This window comes from Stegostoma tigrinum, chromosome 14, assembly GCF_030684315.1.
Source record: "Stegostoma tigrinum isolate sSteTig4 chromosome 14, sSteTig4.hap1, whole genome shotgun sequence".
Lineage (NCBI taxonomy): Eukaryota > Metazoa > Chordata > Chondrichthyes > Orectolobiformes > Stegostomatidae > Stegostoma > Stegostoma tigrinum.
The window spans coordinates 18,200,937-18,223,024 of record NC_081367.1 but is presented as its reverse complement, the minus strand read 5'-3'; the positions used below and the strand labels follow the sequence as shown (position 1 = coordinate 18,223,024).

The window sequence follows — 22,088 nt, the reverse complement described above, 5'->3', positions numbered from 1 at the left end:
AATAAATCAAAAGCTACACAACACCAATATGGTGAAAGACCAGTAGATATTAAAGCTCTTTTAGAGCAAGTATGTCAATTTTCAAACAAAATCAACTGTGACTCATTACAATCAACAACCATTTACTTTGGTTTCTAGATGTAACATAACGTATACTATTTTTAAATAAGAACCATATTAAATTTTAAACTCGTTAATACTTTCCACCACTCCTGCTGATTTTCTTTCCATTCTAAGGATGTGGGTGGAAACATAAATTATAATACTTTTCCAATGTTGGAAGATCTGCATAGTTCAGCAATAATCTTTTAAACTTGAGAACTGATTGTCAAGGGCAGTGGCCCATTGGCTCAGGAATCACTAACACCGCATGTCTTAAAAGAGAGGAGGAAAATCACCAAAAGTTGACCTTTAAAAGCCTGAATAGCTACTAACATGGCCATTACATACAAGCCTTGAGTCTTTAGCAGAAAGCATATTATTTGAATATATGAGACAACAGTGCAAGATCAAAATACACGAAAGTAGCATGTCCAGGAGGAGAAATACACTTAAGATAAAATGTTGGATTAATAGAAATGCCAAATTTTAACATGTATCTTAAAGGATGGAAGTAGTAGATAGGCGGAGGGGTTTAGGAGGGAAATTCCGGAATTTGAGCCAAGATTGTCAAAGCCACGATAACCGATGGTGGGGCCATTAAAATTAGGATGGTCAATAATCCAAAAATTGGGCAAGGATATCAGAGGACTGCAGGAGATTACAGAACTAGGGAAGGGTGGGCAAAGGTGGGATTTGAGCGCAAGAGTGACATTAAAAATCAAGGTTTTACTGAGAGTCAATGTAGGCCAATGGGTACAAGAATGATGGGTGGCACTTGGTTTACGTTAGAAGACAGACAGCAGAAGTTAAATGGCAAAGTTCATGAAATGAAGAACACGGAACAGAAGATGACAGAACCTGGAAGAGATGCACGGATGTTTTATGGAACTTTTCTCTATTATCAAAGGAAGGTGATTAAGGCCGAGGAAACTTTGGACACATAGGAAATGAAGCGGCATAGAAAACATTCAACAGCAACACTTCTCCAACTTAAAAACCACCTACTATGGGGAAGGGCATGTAGATACAATCAACTACAGGCCATTGCTGAATTGCTTATCAACAATATACAATCATACAGTTTGGCTACAAGATCAGGTCCTAGGATCAGAGTTCAGCAAGCAATTCAGCTCTTGACTCCAAAACGTTATTCCATCCTCAAGCCACAATTTAGGAATGTGTGTAACTCATCTCCCATTTACAGGATGAGTGCAGCTCCAATTACACTCTAATAGCTCTACATTATCCAAAAGAAAACAGCTTGTTGAATGGTACTTTGTTTATTACTTTAAATAAATACTCACTCTCTTCACCAATGATGTACAGTAACAGTGTGCACCATTTACTAGGTGCACTAGAGCAACTCACCAATGCTCCTTTCACAGTATCATCCAAATCCAAACCTGTTTCCATACTACAAGGGCAAGCAAAGCTGGCACGTGGGAATCCACAAATTGCTAACCTTCCTCAGAACAAAATCACCAAACCTTCACTGTTACCAAGTTTGTAACTTCACTGTTACTAAGTTAGAATACTAAAAACGTTAGTATTTTTAATACTTTGAAATTAAAAGTAACAACTGTTATTTTGGGACAGCACTATTAATGTACCTACTCCACTGACTGCAACAGTTCAAGATGGTACCCAACCAATATGGGATGGCCAACAAATTGCTGGCCTTCCCAGTGGCACCCACATCCCTTAACATAAAAAAGTGATTAGAAACAAGTACAAGATAATCTCACACAGTGATCAAAGTTTGGAAAGATGTTCCAAGTGCAGATACAGCAGGCAAATTGAAATAATTTAGAAGCAGCTGGATATCGAGGGAAATAAGCATTAGCTCTCATGAAAAGGTGAGTTATTGCTTCTTTCATCTGTCCTTATTTTTGTGATAATTAGGTATTCAAATGATGTGCATTTCACATCTGAATCAAACTCCAGGAGAAAACTGGAACCCTCAAAATGAATTTAACAGATTTCAGAGTTCTGTAATATTCCCAGCATGAAATTTAATGAACAAAATATATTCTATACAACCTGCTTGCTTACGTGGACAGAACTTAAATGATTATGAAGTTACTTGTGTAACCAGAAGTAACAATGAGACTTTACTCAAAAATTATAAGCAACCTGTGTACTCCAACAGGTGTTGTGCAAGACTCAGCCCTTCAATTACTTTTTAACTGTGATTAGGATCTGAAAAACCTCAAAAAATGTTGCATTCCTGATGGAGTGTCAGGTCTGTAGGAAAAATAAGCTGCAAGACATCAAAGCAAACATGAGATTTTACATTTCCCTTTAATAAAACAAATTCACAACTTTACAAAGTCAAAAATAATTAACATGGTGACTGTACATAAGTCTATGCATGTTTGTAAGACGTAGATTCTCTCACTCCAGAAAATGTCCTGACTTCAACACTTGGGCATAGAACATTAATTAGTAACAGATTTTCCAAGGTGTTGACCATTCTCTTCCCTTCTCCCAAGTTTGGAAATCCACGATGGTTCGGATGATGTATGGAGAACAAATCACTGAATATCATCATCATCAAATAGGTCTTCAAAATCTAAACATTTAAACAGTAAGTACAGTTAATATCTTCAAATCAAGACACACTGTATCATTTGTCTATTCTCTTTTTTCTTCCTCTCTTACACTCTCCATCTTTCTCCTGTGAGTTATTGCACCTAATCTGCAGCTGCAATCAAAATTAGAAAAACTGAGTTATCTTTACATTTTATGAATTCAATCATTTTCTTTTAGAAGATTTCTCACACGTGTTTGATTTATCCTACTTTTTGCTTACAAAAGGGAAGTAAAAAGAGAACATAAGCTCCAAGGAAATCTTTGCACAGATCGCAGTCAACAGTTAGAGTCCAAGATGTGTTGGGTGATATTTTTCCACTCCCACCATTTGTTCAGATAGATTGAATGCTTCTCAATTCAGGTAGCTCAAAGCACTCCCAGGCCAAGTGTAGCACAGCGAATTGTAAAGCTCCCTCCTCTAAGACCCAGCCATCAGCAATCTGCACCAAATGAGTCATGGATTCCTTAATTTATATCAACCTCATCATTGTAATGCTGAAAGCTCTCCAGCCTAGAAATCTATTGTTCAGAAACATCACTTGTTGAGAAATGTCTGAAGAAGACCCGGTATCATTTTAGTACCGTATGCTGATGTGGAAAGATGGATGATTCATTTGATAAGTAAAACAAATTTATATTGTTTTACGTTTTATCCTCTGCTTCAGATAAGTATTCAGTTCTCTGGCACTTTCCATTCACACATTTATAGATAGGTATTTAAAGTGTCTCTACAATCCAGGAAATTCTGAAATTGACAATGGCTTTGTTCCAAGAATTCACTGTGTAATTGAACTAGACCTCTTGTTCAGTTTCTAAAAAATATATCTGGCTGAAGCCACATTCAATATCAGAACTGACATCTCATGCATGTTGTGGTGCAAGATCTTGGGTCCTTTTCTACTCATACTATCCATTATCTATATTTTATACTGCCAGTTAAGAAACATAATAGCCTGATTCAGAAGAAAGACTGTGTTTCATTATATCGACTACACCAACAGGCATTTCCCAATTAGCCATTGAAGTCGCTAAGTAAGCTTTTCAATTTAGTGCCAATGTGTAGGGTTACATGGAAGTTATGCAGTGGCAGAGCACTGTTAAGACTGTGAAAGCAAAAACTAATAGTGAACTTCTAGCCACTGATTACGAAGGAGTAGGGTGAAACTGCTCCCACAATTAGATACCTTCATCGGGGACGCAATGGCCTAGTAGTAAATCCAGACACCCAGATAACATTTAGGGACCTGTGTTCAAACCCCACCATGGCAGATGGTGGAATGTGAATTCAATAAAATATCTGGAATTAAGAATCTAATGATGATCACGAGCCCATCGTCAATTGTCGGAAAAACCCATCTGGTTCACTTATGTCCTTTAGTGAAGGAAACTGCCATTCTTGCCTGGTCTGGCCTACATATATCTCCAGACCCACAGGAATGTGGATGACTCAAATTAGGGCAATTAGGGATGGGCAATAAATGCTGCCTGGTCAGTGACGCCCTCATCCTGTGAATGAATTTTTAAAAAATTGTTCGCCATGACAAGTAAAGGAACAAACACAATGCTTAAGTAAAATAAATCTAAAAACTGCGGATACTGGAGATCTGAAACAAAAACAAAAACTGCTAGCGGTGAGAAGTCACCAGACTTGAAATATTAACTCATGCTTTCTCCCCACAGATCCTTCAAGAATGCTGGAGAATCTCAGCAGGTCTGGAAGCATTTGTGGAGCCAAAAACAGAGTTAACATTTTGAGTTCACCATGGCTGTTCCTCAGAACTGTTCAGAAGGGTCATCGTGCACTCAAAATGTTAACTCTGTTTCTCTCCACAGATGCTATCAGACCTGTCGAGTTTCTTCAGCATTTGGCATTTGTTTAAGATTTCGTGTCAGCAGTATTTTGCTTTTGTTCAAGTAGAGTGAGGGGCCTTGGCAAAGCCTAAAAATCACACTGTTTCTGAACAAGAGGAAGGCTCTTCATAGCAATGCTCAACTGAAGCCTTTTCATTCCTGAAACCACAAATTCCTGTTAGTGGAACCCACTTAATCTGATTGAACTAGTTGAAATGAATCAGTGTTTAAAATGTTAGACACATGGAAGGACTGAAACTTGGGATCCCCGTACAGTTTTGGTCATGTCAGTTAACCACAGAATCTAACAAACTTCAATTCAATATTCATATTATGTTGCATTCGCTTTTTAATAAGGTCTCAAATACTCACTTTGGAATTATTTAAGCAAGATTTGCAATGACCCCCACTGTCAAAGTCTTTAACAGATTAAATGAGAACTCCAGGAAAAATAAGCAAACAAACAATCTCTTGGAACATTTTCAAAAGACTTTTTAAAAAATTCACAAAAATACTTTTTTTAAAAAATTATTGCTTTGGCACACACAAGCAGGACAATCATTGCATTCTTAGTGGTGGGAAGAAAAGCATCTTTAAAGGCAGTAGGAAGATTAAAATAAATGCAGTCCTACATTTGTTAGATAACCCTCCATGGATGCAGTATTAACAACGCAGGATATGGGAAACCCTTTTAAACTTGCATCTTCAAGCAATCTAAGTGTAACAGTGCAGGCAATGTCTATATCAGTATGTTAGAATCAGTCATCCACGGTTATTGGAACAGAAAGTACAGGCAAATTTTGAAAACAGCTCAAGAAAAAAAGTGTTTCATTGCCACGCCACAGTATCTCAATCTGCACATAACTGTTTAACACTTGAAAACTGCTACCCACAGAATGCACCACAGAACACAGGTTGTAATTTTCAGCTTGAAAGAAATTCATATCCACAGGAATCACACTGCCCACGAAGTGTTTCAGTACCTATTAAAAAATTAATGATTTTGCAGCGTTTCATCATTTTTAATATGGCTAAGTAATTTCCTCTGTAAATATAACATGCAAACTCTGAGTAATTGGAGCTATAGGATCAGTACAAAAAGCGGAAAGGCAAACACAGTATTTAAAAAAACAAAAGGGCAATTGATATGTTAGTAAAGGGATTTGAGGACAGGAATAAAAATGCCTTACTGAAGTTGTATAGAGTCTTGCTGAGAACTTACCTGGAGCATCATGTATAGTTTAGAGCCCTTTATCTAATGAAAGATACACTTAAAGGTAGTTCAACAGACAGATTAATCCCTCAGACAATAGGATTGTTTTTTGATGAAGGGTTGAGCAAATTAAGCCTAGATTCTCCAGAATTTACAATGATGACCTCATTGAAACTTGTAACATTTTCAGACAGCATGATTTGTTGGATGTAGATACAATGGATCAAGAGTCTAAACTCAGGGGATATAATCTCAGGCAAAAGAATGAGAGAAAGAGGGATTTCTTCATTTGGAGGGTGAGAAAGCCTTTGAATCCTCTCTGCCAGAGGACAGCAGAAACTCAATCACTGAGCATATTAAAATAGAAAATGATAGATTGCTGAAAACTAATAACATCAAGGCATAGATAACAAAGTGTGGAGCTGGATGAACACAGCAGGCCAAGCAGCATCTCAGGAGCACAAACTGATACAACATCAAGGCGTATGAAGTGCAGAAAAGTGGCAGTGAGGTAGATAATCACCAGTGATCGAAGAGAATAAAAACAAGCTCCACAGGCACAACAGTCTATCTCCTGTTCCTATGTCTTGATGTTTGATAAAGCAAGCAAATAATCTGAATCTTGTGAATTTATTTGAATACATCTATAATTTTCAGACAGTTTCAGGCTACGATGGGAACTTGAAGAACATATTAAAATAAGTGAATTAGTACAAAAAATGTTAAAAGCAATATAAGTCTTCTTTTACTGTAAAATAATAGCGTGTTCCTCAGGGTTATGATTGATCTGTAACCCATCTGGCCTGTGTGGTGTCAGTTTATAGGGAACTTGGATTTGATGGAGTGGAATAGATTTCAGTTTTCAGTTCTGTGAAGAAGTCTTCATTTTTGAAGACATATTCGTAAAGTGACTTTTGAACAGTTGGTTCAAATATCATTTCCAAGAAAGCATGTGGCTCTAACTAACTACCCATGAAGTTAATTGATGAAACACTGATAAAGTGGAACTCTTTGCAACTACAGAAACCCAAATGATCACAGGCCAGAATCACATGTCAGTTCACAAGAATAGTTTTGCATCTGCAGAAGGGCAGTTTAGTTAATGAAGTCTTCAAACTGGAAAGATGACTTTAGTTTCTAGCAGCCCAGAGAAAATGACCGGAAAAGACCTTGAATTTCTCTCTCAGTTCAGTGGAAAGAATCAGGGAGATATTCTGCACACGTGCCTCTGGGAGAGACAGGAATGAAGAGAATCACATCTGATGTATGTGAAGCAAGTCTAAAAGGCATCGCTGCCAAACTCATCAGCTTAGTGAGATATTTAGAAGTTAAGAATGGAGTGATAATAGAGCATCTGTAAAGGATATTGTTAGGAAAGGACTGCATCTTTGTGTTGCAGTTTAGGTTAAGAATTTGCCAAATTGTCATATATTTGTTTTATTCCTTCTGTGTAGTAAATATTGTAAAAAAAAATTTGTATCCTTGTGTAATACCTAATAATACCACTAGGGTATTGACACCCCGTGGATTGCAGCAGTTGGAAATGGGCAATGAATACCGAACTTGCCAGTGACTGACCATCATGGCAACGAGACTGCAAAACTTAAACTTACGGTCTATCAAGTTTCACTCTAGGATCTGCTTTGCCTTCAGCTGTGATCAGTAAAAATTACAAAATGGTTCCAGTGTATTATTAGTGATCGTTCTCCTGCCATCAGATGACAACTACCTTCAGTAACATTCTTACATCACATAAAGCTTGTCAGAATACTGTTGTTGAGTAATGGCTCCCAACCGGTTTCTGACTGATCCCTTGATTATTTGAAATACTGTAAAACCTCTCAAGAGCAATAAATTGATTCATTTGATTCAACTCTGAGCATTTTAATCACATTCTGGAAAAATTTTAAATCTAAATTCAGATTCCTAGATTACTCTATGCAGTTTAACAAATGGAGTTTCTTTTTATTCATTCTTGAGACATGAGCACACTGGCAAGGTCGGTATTCATTGCCCATTTCCAACTGCTGCAATCCATGGGGTGTCAATACTCTAGTGGTATTATCACTGGACTGTTATTCCAGAGACCCAGGTAATATTCTGGGGAGAGATAATGGGAACTGCAGATGCTGGAGATTCCAAGATAATAAAATGTGAGGCTGGATGAACACAGCAGGCCAAGCAGCATCTCAGGAGCACAAAAGCTGACGTTTCGGGCCTAGACCCTTCATCAGAGAGGGGGATGGGGGGACGGAACTGGAATAAATAGGGAGAGAGGGGGAGGCGGACCGAAGATGGAGAGTGAAGAAGATAGGTGGAGAGGGTGTAGGTGGGGAGGTAGGGAGGGGATAGGTCAGTCCAGGGAAGACGGACAGGTCAAGGAGGTGGGATGAGGTTAGTAGGTAGCTGGGGGTGCGGCTTGGGGTGGGAGGAAGGGATGGGTGAGAGGAAGAACCGGTTAGGGAGGCAGAGACAGGTTGGACTGGTTTTGGGATGCAGTGGGTGGGGGGGAAGAGCTGGGCTGGTTGTGTGGTGCAGTGGGGGGAGGGGATGAACTGGGCTGGGGATGAACTAATATTCTGGGGACCCAGGTTCAAGTGCCACCATAGTGGAATTTGAACTCAATGAAAGTCTGGAATTAAGAGACTAATGATGACCATGAATCCATCGTTGATTATTAGAAAAACCCATCTGGTTCACTAACGTCCTTTAGAGAAGGAAACTGCTATCCTTACTGGTCTGGCCTACATGCGACTCCATTGTTGACCTTAACTGCCCTCTGGGTAATTAGGGATGGGCAATAAGTGCTGGCCTAGCCAGCAGCCTCTCAACCCATTAACACATAAAAAAGAAGCTTTCAGACGATAGTTAAGACTTGTGTGTATTGGTCTGTCTGGAGATAATGTAGATTAGACTGGGTAATTTCCTCCAGATTTCTGCCGGAGGAACAGTAATTAACCAGAAGTGCTTTTTTAAAAAAGAAACAACAATCCAATAGTTTCACTGTTATTCTTGAGATTAGCATTTTATTCCAGATGTATCAATTAATTGTACTTAAATACTCTTTTCAGCAACAAGAACAGGGACCTTATCACTATGCTACTACCTCCTGCATTCAGGCTTTATTGAAGACTGGGCATTTGATTCAGCTTCTTTGGAGAGTTTCTGCCTTGGGAACCTACCAATAGCAGAGCTCCTTCCCCAGAGACAGAAAGTTATGCTTTATTTCCCACTCCAGACAGCCCGAGAGAACAGGGACAAAAATTAATCTGTGAATACTAGGGCTAAAATCCATCAGTTAACATGCATTCCATGTGCACTATGGACCCACTCATCACTGACCCTCCCCACCCAAAGCACGAGGGCACAGCTTATTAATGAGGTGACAGCAGTGGTATCCTAGTGCCTGTTGGCAGTTGAATGGTGACACCTTCCCCCATCTCCCATTCCCCTCCACTAGTTATTCCTGCAGGTATGGATACAATTTAATGAGATATTGTATGCAAATGAATTAGCAAGAGGTAATAACATTTGGCATAAATGTGGAATGTCTAGTTCTATTTTCTCCCGCAACAGGAAACAACTTTTTGATGTCAAGCCCTCAGAAACTTCTATGTTTCAATTAAGTCACCTTTTATTCTTCCAAACTCCAGATAACACAGACCTAGCTGGTTTAATCTAGCCTTATATGACAGCTGACATATTCAAGATGCTAGCCGAGTGAACCGTATCAGATTTGCTTCCAATGTATTTAAATCCTTCCCTGAATGAAACCAACTCTCCATACAATGTTCCAAATGGTTTCACCATGCCTTGCATTATGGAAGAATAAGCTGCCACTTAACATTCTTACCTATTTGCTGTACCATGAAATGATCACAGGTGATCAACTGTAAGAACTTACAATTATGAGTTTTCTTATAGAAAAAGGACATACTGTGGGTGTCAATTCAGTGGCTTTTTGGGAGCGGGGGGCAGGGGCAGAGAGAGAGCGAGACCCTAAAATCTCAAAGGATGGATTTAAGAGCGAGAAAGGCACTATGAAGTGAACTGTAATCTCTCAGTTATTTCAGATTGCAAATATAATGGGAGAGAAAAACAGTAGTCAGGGTGAGAAACATGTCCTGCATTTTTCCTTGTTGAGAATACACAGGAACAGGGGTTAAAAGCCAATGTGAACATGCATTGTGTACTAGTAGGAAAAGGTGTGCTAATGAGTTGAGGTATTAGTGTGGGTGCAAGTGCTGGTATGCTTTGAAGGTCACAGTCGATGAATCACTACTAGTTGCCTCCACGTTGCAGATAAAGGACTTTCATTGAATTATACAAGTCAGCGAGCCAATCAAAAGGAAACAGGCCCCCAGGATTCTCTCACTCACAGAGCTGCCAGCCAAAAAGGACACAGGATAGATCTCATCCAGACCTGGGGACTTGTCCACCTTAATGTCTTTTAGGATACCCAACACTTCCTCCTTCCTTATGTCAACTTGACCTAGAGTAAGCAAACATCTATCCCTAACCTCAACATCTGTCATGTCCCTCTCCTTGGCGAATTGGTGAATACCGATGTCACATGGAAGCTCCTGCATTGGTCTGCTGCAGAAAGCTTTGAGAGACAGGCTGTGATGTTTATCTTTTTAACTGTTTCTTGCTTTTTCTAAATTATGATCATAATGTGTATAGCTGTAATGTAACTTTTTTTCTTTGTTTCTCTGTTCTGTAACAAAGGAGGGTACTTGAGTACATTTGTATCTAAGATGGTGCTGTAAACGGTGACTTAAAAACCTTTCACTTACCCATTTGAGTACATGACAATAAGGTTAATTCATTCAATGTCTATCGTCTATTTTTCACAACTGACTTGGCAGTTGATCTGTTAAGCTTTTAACATTTTTTTGGATTCACTTCTAATCAGAGTGTATGTGTGATACACTATTAGTTATTCTTATACTTAGTATACAATAAGCTAGATTAAACTGACTCCTTTGTAAAAGGAATGTATTTTGTCTACAAGAAAAGCATCCATACAAGGGGGGGTTCTTGTTTTAAAAAATTAACTTTGTGACCAAGCAAGGGTACGGGTGAACAAAGAAGTGGAGCCAATTCATCTGTTCTCACCCGGGAGCTCACCTGCACACTAACCTTTTGTGATTCATGCACTAGTGAACCTAGATGCTTCCGTACCTCAAAGCTCTGCAAGCTACCAACCTTCTTGAGGCTAAAACAGACAATTTTACATTTTTCCACATTATACTTAATTCACCAGATCTTCACTCAATTACCTATCTATTTCCCTTTTTAGCCTAATTGTGCTTCACAACTTGCAACCATACTTTCAGTCCTTCATCCAAATCAGTTCTATATTTGTATCAAGCTGAGGTGTCAGTGCTGTGGTGCACCACTCTTTACATTCTGTCAACTAGAAAATTATCTGTCTTTGCTTGATTCTTATTATCCAGCCAATAGGCTACACCCTGCACCATTTGATTGATATACGTTGCTATACATTTCTGCAAGACTACAGGTGATCTGCCACGGCCTCAACTCCACTTTCCTGCCTGCACCCTATAACTCGCTTGTACATCAAAAGTTTGAGAATATTCAAAGTTGTGTTAATGACTCAGTCTTCACTGCCCTCTAGAAAAGTAAATTCAAAAGTCTAAATGACCTTAAAATGTCTTAAATGGGAAGTACTTTATTTTTTAATATATGAAATTTGGATAAATGAGCATTTAGATGTTGGCTTGTTGATACTGGAAATTTTAGAACCGAAATAAGTATGTTAAGTAGGAAAATCAAGTTAATCAATAATTTTGCAGCCCTAGTAGAACTGCCAAATTTGGTGAGAGGGAAATGGTTAAGTCAGATTGTTTGGAATATTGAAGTATTTAGAAAGAGATAGCTTCCACTAAAGAATACAGAAGTCAAGACAGTACAAGTAGTCATGAGGAATTAAACAAAAATAATTCCTCAAGTAAGAACAGTATATTGTACTCAACTCAGTTTAACAGAGAATACGACAACTGTCATCACAACGTATAAAGCATACAAGACATCAGCATGAAGTGAAAAGGTGACAATTACCAAAGAAGCATGAAGGGAAGGGCCAAATTATACAGTACATAGGTCACTCAGCCCATCATATCAATGTTGTATTTTATGTAAGAGCTATTTGAACTAATCCTACTTCTATGCCATTTTCTGTATCGCCTGGAAGAATTCTGTTTCCTAAGACAGTTTTTTTTTTCAAAATAAAGGTTACTGGTGAATCTCCTCTCACTCTTTCAGGCACTGCAATCCAAATTATTAGTAATAACTGAGTGATGAAACACCTTGAGCTTAGAGATAATGCATTGTCTACAGGAAGACAGTTTGTTTGGAGAAAATAGCTAATAGAAACATGGTTTATTTGTTTTATAAGACCTTCAGGCTAGTAATAAAGAGTAATTAATCGTTACTTGTCATAAAGTGAAATCCTAGCAGTATCAAACATTTGTTGTACTTATTAAAAAGTAATTATCGATGATATGATAAACTGAGGTTGCATTACAGGGATTCTGAATGGAATCCTCATGGTAAATGAAATGTAGTTAGCTGCAACTCTAAAAATAATTGAAGCTTTTATTCGCAAAATTGCATGTTAAAATCATAAACTACACATGCAGTGCAACACTGCATTTATGGTACATTAGACTCTTTCCTGTTCAAATCTTACTATCTTGAGTTAAATGGAGCTAAATACACCCTTTCAGTTTATTTATTTAAGAAAATTAAGAATGAATTTATATATGCGACAGGTAAAAGTCTGACTTTAAAATGGTGAAATCCTGATCTATTGTTTTTGCAACCAATCTTTGGTGACTGTCAAGGTTCTAAGAACAGTGTGAATGCAATGTAAACTGAACAACCAAGATGTGAAAGATTGTCTCAAGTTTAAAAAGTTTTTTCAAAGAAGCCAGAGGATGTCTGGTGTAGCATGTGAAAAAAAATTGCAGGAACTTTCCTCATAAGGGGTGAAGACTGCACAGAACAGCTGAACTTTACTCATCACCTTATCACATACCCATCTTCAGATTCGGGATGTAAAAACTGGGTGTCTAATATCCAGCAAACAAATTCACTTGATCTGAAATTTTACAATCGGATGCTTGAAAAACACCACTATTTTAAACAGCGTCTGTCAGACTTGACACCTGCTGCAACAAACAGCTGATGCCATCTAGCGGTGGGGAAAACCAATAGCAGCTGAACATCCCAAGCCATAACTGCACTATCTTATGCTGTATAGATATATTTTTTTAAAATTGTAATTTTGGGCAAAGTAACATGAAAACCAATTTCAAATTGACTAGATCGGAAAACAAAACAGAAAATATTTTTAAAAAATTAAGTGCACCATTTGCAAACACAAGTCTATTGTTTTCTTTTTTTAAATAAAACGTTTTTATGTCAGGGTCATTTTCCTTTTTTTTGAGAAAAGATAACTTCAATGTTGACTAAATCACTCTGTTTAGAATCCAGCCATTTTTAAGGGTGAGTAATGGAAAACCATTCAGATTACCCTACTTTTATCAAATTATAATGGCCAGCAGTTCCAAAGAATACATCAGCATTAATGAATTTTAACATGATGAGAAACAAAAAAACACAGAATTACTTACAACAAAGATGGACTTTACTAGTCAAGTGGATTTAGTACCAGAGTTGTGAAGGCAGAGGATTTGAGAAAGTGAAACAGATGAGATAATGCTGAACTCATAAAATATTGAGACTTAGCAGATCAAGATCTTAGACTTAGAACAAGTTAAAAGTAGAAGATTTTGAGAGACAACTACTACACAGGACAAAAGTATTAGAGATATGTATCAAACAATCAAAAACATGTAGAGGATACATGATTGCATATGAGGTAATGTTACAGAAGAATGAAAATGAATCCCTCACCACAACAAAGGAATAAGACAGTCAGTTCCTTCAGCCTGTACACCAACCATTCCCATTAGAACACAGCTGATCTGCACCTTAAGTTCATTTACGCACTACTAACCCACATCCTTTGTAAGTGATTTAAAAGCAAAAGGAAGATTACTGATGGGTTATCATGGCCCAAAACATTAAATTTCTCTCAATAGATGCTGTCTGACCTGGGAGAGTTTCAAACTTCAACATCTCCTACACATAAAGGTATTTGCAAATTAAAGCAGAAACTACTTAAACAGCCACAATACATGTGACAAAAATGCTGAGTGTGTAAAATAGTCCCAAGATGTTACTGAAGATTATCTCACCATTAAAGAAATCTGCATGGACTGCTTTTTCATTAGCTGCTAGATCCATCAGAAGTCCTGAGCTTCCTCCGGCCTGAAAGATAAAGAAAAAGACTGGAGTTATTTCAATTTATTTAATGGGCTTCAAAGGTTGTTAAGTTTTTCATTTATGTTGAAAAATAGCACATTCTAACTTCTCCCAATGACTTAAATATACAGGATGCTACAGAATCTAATAATTCCAGATTGGCTGTACAGATCCAATGGGCCAAAGGTTCTCTTCTGTACTGTATTATTCTATGATTCAATTCTAAATGGATAGGTGTATGGTGACTACAGGACAGTTACAAAGGAAAGGGATGAAATAAACCATCAGCCATGTTTTCTGCTCCTGATTCCAGTGTAAAGTACACTTTTAGGCATTGTAAAGGACAAGACAAATGTGGCCATGTTGTGGCTATAATCAAGCTGTGAATACTCCCATCTAGACATTCACGTGAAGAACGCCCATTTGAAAATATCCTGGAGTACTGCCAACAGATTCATAATCAAGTACAACTCATTACCTTACTGTAAAGGAGAATATCAATACGAGGTGAAAATGTAACATTAAAATATCAGAACCAACACATTAGAGTAGGAGCTACACTTCACTTCCCAGAATAGCACATTCGTGATTTTATTATTAAATAAAACACTAATAAAAGAGAAGTACCAGAAAGTTGCCACAGAATGGATTTTAAACTGTATTCACCAATTTTATTATAGCAGAAAACAAACAATATGCCCTTTCTCTCAGGTGGAGTAATGAAATAAAATTCCAATACATTTCATATGACTATTACATAATAATATTTGACACTCAGCCACATAAAGATATGGATATTGTAATCAAATACCAAAAGTTTCATGAAAGGTATAAGCTGGGAGGAATATCTCAGAGGAACAGAAGTAAAGAGGGCTTGGTACAGAAGTTCAGAGTTTAAGGGCTTGGCAAATTGACTATCAAAACAATTGATTTGGGGAGGAATTATCAACTGAAATCTGTACATGCACAATTGTTCCAGTCCAAATACACTTTCAAATGTTTGTATGATTCATGAGCATTTTTAAAATATTTTTTCCAGGAGCTCCTGAATTTTTTTGTCCCATATGTGGCACAGAAATAATGAGAAAGAGAATGAAGATATGTACGTAATAACCAACAACAAATGAATATTTGTGATGTTCTTAAAGAGAACTAAAGAAGTTCACTAAAAGCAAAAGATAACCACGCAGAGTTATATATCAGTGATAATGGGAACTGCAGATGCTGGAGAATCCAAGATAATAAAATGTGAGGCTGGATGAACACAGCAGGCCCAGCAGCATCTCAGGAGCACAAAAGCTGACGTTTCGGGCCTAGACCAGTAATATTGGGGCTGATTTGCAATACATCTGGCAGAAGGAAGGAGTGTAAATAATGAAGGCTCCATTGCAACAGGAACATAAGAGTAAGCCAGGAGTGCCATTGAGCCACTTTCATCATTGATTTTCAGCTGAAAATCATTGTTGTTTATTCATGTGCGCTGCATTTTTTTTGATACTCACCCTACAAAAAACAATCAATCTCAGATTTCAAAATTTAATATCCATAGTCATCTGAGGGAGAGTTTCAGATTTCCATCATTCTTTTCTCTTTGTTGGTGGTCTGTTTCTAATTTTAAGATTCTCACTTTTGTTTTTAATCCCACTTAAGGAATTTTTTTTTCTGTAGGTACGCTATGGAATGCTATCATATTTCAATTGTGACAATTTTGCTTTATGTCTAATAAGGCTCGGAAGACTGAAGTTTTGATGGATTGAGGAAAAATAAATTTAATTCACATTTTGTAGACATATTTGAAGTGGCTTCCTTATTAGGTCGTTGAAAGTTCCCTGGGCATTCTGAAGGTTTATTTGTATGCAAAGCTTCCTAGAAACCAAACGGCAGATGATAACTGCTTGTTTTACTGTAGACACACCTGGGGCAATTTTGAACAGTGACTGTCTTTACCTGGTTCAATTGAAGCAAAGTCTGCTGAGGCTTGGACTTGGAGAAGTTGAAGAAAAACCCACTACATACAAACTGCCTAGCTGATCTCTCATTTCTATAAAGAAAACACTACATCAGTTCAGGTTGAAACCTCTTTTTTTTTGAAACAGTGACTGAAATAACATCTCAGGATTGTGCTTCCTGAGCAAGCTGTGCCTACAAGACTTGAGGACAACCATGCAAGACTAATGCACTTAATTCATTACTTAGTGCAAAATTTACCCGACTTCATGCGGCAGAACAGCAAATAGAATCCAGAACATCTTATGCTTTATCCTTATATTTTCAAGAATAACTCACTGACCAGTGTCATTTTCAGAAAGTTGAGCTCTGCAGAAAATTCCCCCCCACCCCACTTTCCTGAAGATTTTGCATAATTACGGATGTTTACAGGGATAAGCATTTATAGCTCTCTATACCTCACCACATATGTTAATCAATTAATAAGGCTTTGTTTTGATAACAAACTATGAAATGTGTTTATTAAAAACGCTAGTTATTATAATTTGGTTAAAAATACAATTTACAAAGATTTATTTAATTGGAATAAAAGCATTTTTATTTTACTTCATGGAGTAGTGGAACTACAGTAACAGTGCACTCCTCCAGTTTCAGTAGTAACATCATCCCCTCAATTATACAACTCAACTTCCCAAATATAACAGAATATGCCCTCATTTAACATGTACACATTGCTTGAAGTGTGAGCACCAGAACTGAAAACAGGGCTCCAGATGAATGTTTCTGAAACTCTGCGTTTGTATTAGTGCCCTGTATATCTGAAATGTGACTTCTTCCTTTTCACCTAACTCAACCTCAATACCAGTTCAATAAAATTAAAAACACTACAGAAGCTGGAGATCTGAAATAAAAACAGAAAATGCTGGAGAAAGCATCATACTGGACTTGAAATGTGAGCTTCGTTTCTTTCTTCGCAGATGTTCCCAGACCTGCTGAGTTTCTCCAGAACCTTCTGTTTTGATGTCACTGCTACTTCTGTTGACTCCTAATTGCTTCTAATTTGTCACACTGCTCATCTGATATTCTGATTTCAATGATAACAAAGTGTGGAGCTGGATGAACACAGCAGGCCAAGCAGCATCTCAGGAGCACAAAAGCTGACGTTTCGGGCCTAGACCCTTCATCAGAGAGGGGGATGGGGAGAGGGTTCTGGAATAAATAGGGAGAGAGGGGGAGGCGGACCGAAGATGGAGAGAAAACAAGATAGGTGGAGAGGAGAGTATAGGTGGGGAGGTCGGGTGGGGATAGGTCAGTCCAGGGAAGGCAGACAGGTCAGGGAGGTGGGATGAGGTGGTAGGTAGGAAATGGAGTTGCGGCTTGAGGTGGGAGGAAGGGATGGGTGAGAGGAAGAACAGGTTAGGGATGCGGAGACAGGTGGGCTGGTTTTGGGATGCAGTGGGGGGAGGGGAGATTTTGAAGCTTGTGGAGTCCACATTGATACCATTGGGCTGCAGGGTTCCCAAGCGGAATATGAGTTGCTGTTCCTGCAACTTTTGGGTGGCATCATTGTGGCACTGCAGGAGGCCCATATGGACATGTCGTCTAAAGAATGGGAGGGGGAGTTGAAATGGTTTGCGACTGGGAGGTGCAGTTGTTTGCTGCGTACTGAGCGGAGGTGTTCTGCAAAGCAGTCCCCAAGCCTCTGCTTGGTTTCCCCAATGTAGAGGGAGCCACATCGGGTACAATGGATACAATATACCACATTGGCAGATGTGCAGGTGAACATCTGCTTAATATGGAAGGTCATCTTGGGGCCTGGGATGCAGTGAGGGAGGTGGTGTGGGGGCAAGTGTAGCACTTCCTGCGGTTGCAGGGGAAGGTGCCGGGTGTGGTGGGGTTGGAGGGGAGTGTGGAGCGGACAAGGGAGTCGTGGAGAGAGTGGTCTCTCCGGAAGGCAAACAAGGGTGGGGATGGAAAAATGTCTTGGGTGGTGGTGGTGGTGGGGTCGGATTGTGGATGGCGGAAGTGTCGGAGGATGGTGCTTTGTATCCGGAGGTTGGTGGGGTGCAATGTGAGAACGAGGGAGATCCTCTGGGGGCGGTTGTGGCGGGGGCGGGGTGTGAGGGATGTGTTGTTTCCAATAATGGAGCTATGTAAATACTGTTGTTTCCTTGCTCTCACTCCTCCCCCCTTGCCATCCACAACCACTTGGCACTGGACCTGGGTTGGCAACTATCTATTCCTGGAAACTCCATCGCAAGACTTGCCCCGACACGGTTCGGACAACACGTTCATCGTACATCTCACTGCATTCCTACACCAACTGGAAAGCAAAACGATTCCTGATCCAATCTGATGACTGTCAGCCAGATCCCACTTGGACACCCTTTTTTTAAAATAAGAGAATGCAATGGTGTTTAACGTCCTGTGATTTTGTCCCCCTGCAAGGCTGCATTCAGCACGGTCCTGGAGGTTGCTATTCAATTCGTAACCCTGTAGCGCGGGCGGCCTGTCCCTGATGGTTCATTCCGGTCTCCTTTACTCCCTCCTCCCACCGAGCCCCACTTCGTCAAGTATTCACCAAACCCCTCCCATCCCCCTCCCCAATCCCCTCCCATCCCCCCCCTCCCCCTCCCCCCCTCCCCCCTTCCCCCCCCTCCCCCCTTCCCCCCCTTCCCCCCCTCCCCCCTCTCCCCCATCCCCCCCTCCCCCCCTCTCCCCCATCCCCCCCTCCCCCCTCTCCCCCATCCCCCCCTCCCCCCCCCCCCTCGCCCATCCCCCCCTCCCCTCCTCCCCCATTCCCCCCCTCCCCCCTCCCCCCCCTCCCCCCTCCCCCCCCTCGCCCATCCCCCCCTCCCCTCCTCCCCCATTCCCCCCCTCCCCCCTCCCCTCCCCCCCCCCTCGCCCCTCCCCCATCCCCCTCGCCCATCCCCCCCTCCCCTCCTCCCCCATTCCCCCCCTCCCCCCTCCCCCCCTCCCCCCTCCCCTCCCCCCCCCCCTCGCCCCTCCCCCATCCCCCCCTCCCCCCCATCCCCCCCCTCCCCCCCCTCCCCCCCCATCCCCCCCTCCCCCCTCGCCCCTCCCCCCCCTCCCCCCCCATCCCCCCCTCCCCCCCCTCCCCCCTCGCCCATCCCCCCCTCCCCTCCTCCCCCATTCCCCCCATCCCCCCCTCCCCCCCCTCCCCCCTCGCCCATCCCCCCCTCCCCTCCTCCCCCATTCCCCCCCTCCCCCCCCCTCCCCCATCCCCCCCTCCCCCATCCCCCATCCCCCCCTCCCCCCTCGCCCATCCCCCCCTCCCCTCCTCCCCCATTCCCCCCCTCGCCCATCCCCCCCTCCCCCCCTCCCCATTCCCCCCCTCGCCCATCCCCCCCTCCCCCCCTCCCCCATTCCCCCCCTCCCCCATCCCCCCCTCCCCCCCTCCCCCATTCCCCCCCTCCCCCCCTCCCCCATCCCCCCCTCCCCCCCTCCCCCATCCCCCCCTCCCCCATTCCCCCCCTCCCCCATCCCCCCCCTCGCCCCTCCCCCATCGCCCCCCTCCTCCCCCATCCCCCCCTCGCCCCTCCCCCATCCCCCCCTCCCCTCGCCCCTCCCCCCCTCCCCTCCCCCATCCCCCCCTCCCCTCGCCCCTCCCCCATCCCCCCCTCCCCTCGCCCCTCCCCCCCCTCCCCTCGCCCCTCCCCTCGCCCCTCCCCCATCCCCCCGCCCCTCCCCCATCCCCCCCCCTCGCCCCTCCCCCATCCCCCCCCTCCCCTCGCCCCTCCCCCCCCTCCCCCCCCTCCCCTCGCCCCTCCCCCCCCCCTCCCCTCGCCCCTCCCCCCCCTCCCCTCGCCCCTCCCCCCCCTCCCCTCGCCCCTCCCCCCCCTCCCCTCGCCCCTCCCCCCCCTCCCCTCGCCCCTCCCCCCCCTCCCCTCGCCCCTCCCCCCCCTCCCCTCGCCCCTCCCCTCGCCCCTCCCCCATCCCCCCTCGCCCCTCCCCCATCCCCATCTCGCCCCTCCCCCCTCCCCATCTCCCCCTCCCCTCCTCCCCCATTCCCCCCCTCCCCCCTCCCCCCCTCCCCTCCTCCCCCATTCCCCCCCTCGCCCATCCCCCATTCCCCCCCTCGCCCCTCCCCCCTCCCCCCTCGCCCCTCCCCCCTCGCCCCTCCCCCCGCCCCTCCCCCCTCCCCCCTCCCCCATCCCCCCTCGCCCCACCCCCCTCATCTCCCCCCTCGCCCCTCCCCCCTCATCTCCCCCCTCGCCCCTCCCCCATTCCCCCTCCCCCATCAACTCCCACTTACCCCCCCCCCTAACAAATCTCACCCCTTCCCCCAATCCTCACAAACCTCATCCAGATCCACGTACGGCCCCGCGCCCTCCGGGAACATCTCGTCCACCGCCGGCTTCATCGTCACCGGAATCCTCCGTCCCTGACCTCCGCCCGTCTCCGAACCCGGGGCTCACCAACAGACGGCCCTTCCGGCACCGCGCCCGCTCGGGTCCCCGGAAACCCGGCTCCCCGAAGAAAGGTTCCGCTGCTGCCTGGGTTTGGATTTGAGTGGGGCGGGGGTGCGTCCAGAAAGGGCCCAGAGGCCTACACTCTCTCAGACATGGAGTTGTCAGTAATGCTTTAAATAATGTTTTCTTTTGTAAACTGATGTTCTAGCAGCAACGTTTTGCCGATATCGACAAAGTAAATCCACAGACTGCCGATTTCACAACGTTTTGGAGCAAAGGAAATAATTCTCCCAAATTAGCAAGCTTGAGAAAGCAGATATTTGCAAGTGCTGATGTTATTCTACACAGTTTCAAATATTGGTACTTCAGATTTTGTTAATACTAGTAACAACGTCAAACTGATGTGAATATAATTGAGTTCTTCGTGAAAGCTGACCCACTCAGTAACAAATAGATTGAGAGTATAGGTTTCATCATTACAAATCACTGAAGGGGCCAGAAACCCCAGATCTTCATGTTTCCATATGTGCCTCATTGTTTTACCCAAACTTCAAAAAAAATCCAGCTTCACCATTGATGAAAGGTCCATAGATTCAAAGAAATGTTGTAGAGGAAGATTTGCACAGATGCCACATTCGTAGTTCACAAATGGAGTAAACTATGACTTCAGTAAATCTTTTGAAACAATTGCATCTACAGACCTCAAATATTGCTGAAAGAGATAAGATACCAAGCTTTTTGACTTCAAGTGGTAATAACATTTTTCCTGCAGTTGAAATGGGTGCTGATTGGTTGGCAACCTGACTCAACAATTGAGGCACTTCTACAGAGCGTGTAATAAGCTCACCAAGCTCCTGCATTGTTCTAAGAAGATGTACTACATAAACATTTTCCTACTCTGACATGAGTGTATGTCATTTTTAACAAGTATAAACGAGCCAACTTACAAGCTTGACTGATTAATTTGTTGGTGGTATAGCTATTAGCAGGCTAATGATTATCGAGCTGAATGGAAGAATCACATCTAACAGTAGGCACTTTGTTTTGGGTTTTGGGACCGCAAGCAGCACTCTGCCTATCATAAACAGCCAAAAGAACAAAATAAATTACAACTATTTTGTAGAAATAAATAAACATAGACAATGAGTGTGGAAAGTAAACAAAGTTACTCCTCAAGCATGTTTTGTGAAGCATCTAAGTAAATTATGTCTCATGTATATCAATCAGTTGTTGTTTCTTTCAGTACCAGAAAGTTGGAATTTCTTTTCCTTCCTCTTAGTTAAATGATATATTGCCGCAGCCCATTTGCTATATTGGAGTGACTCAATCAGTATGATACTACAGTTAAAAACACAAACCATATCGTTGGTTATATGGAGGGATGTCCAGTCTTTAATTTTAACATAATTAGATATGGAAATTAATACTAAAATGTAAATAATAAAAACATGCATATGAAAACAACCTTTTAAAATCAACTTTGTCTCTTCAAAGTGAATTTCAGTCTCCTATCAGTGGATTCATCAGTGTAACATGCAGGCAGCTACAGAAGACATAAATCAAACCTACTACACTGAGCCCATGGTGAACGAATT

The 22,088-nt window shown here is 42.2% G+C and overlaps 1 protein-coding gene across 1 annotated transcript; it reads right to left on the bottom strand.

The window, feature by feature from the left end:
• Nucleotides 1-2,384: 2,384 nt before the first annotated feature.
• cops9 (COP9 signalosome subunit 9) lies at nucleotides 2,385-20,532 on the bottom strand. The gene is made up of 3 exons (XM_048542603.2): nucleotides 20,382-20,532; nucleotides 14,047-14,119; nucleotides 2,385-2,674 (listed from the first exon to the last, which is right to left on the bottom strand). Exons 1-3 carry the CDS (start codon nucleotides 20,442-20,444, stop codon nucleotides 2,637-2,639), a joined length of 174 nt encoding a protein of 57 aa, XP_048398560.1. The 5' UTR covers nucleotides 20,445-20,532; the 3' UTR covers nucleotides 2,385-2,636.
• Nucleotides 20,533-22,088: the final 1,556 nt, after the last annotated feature.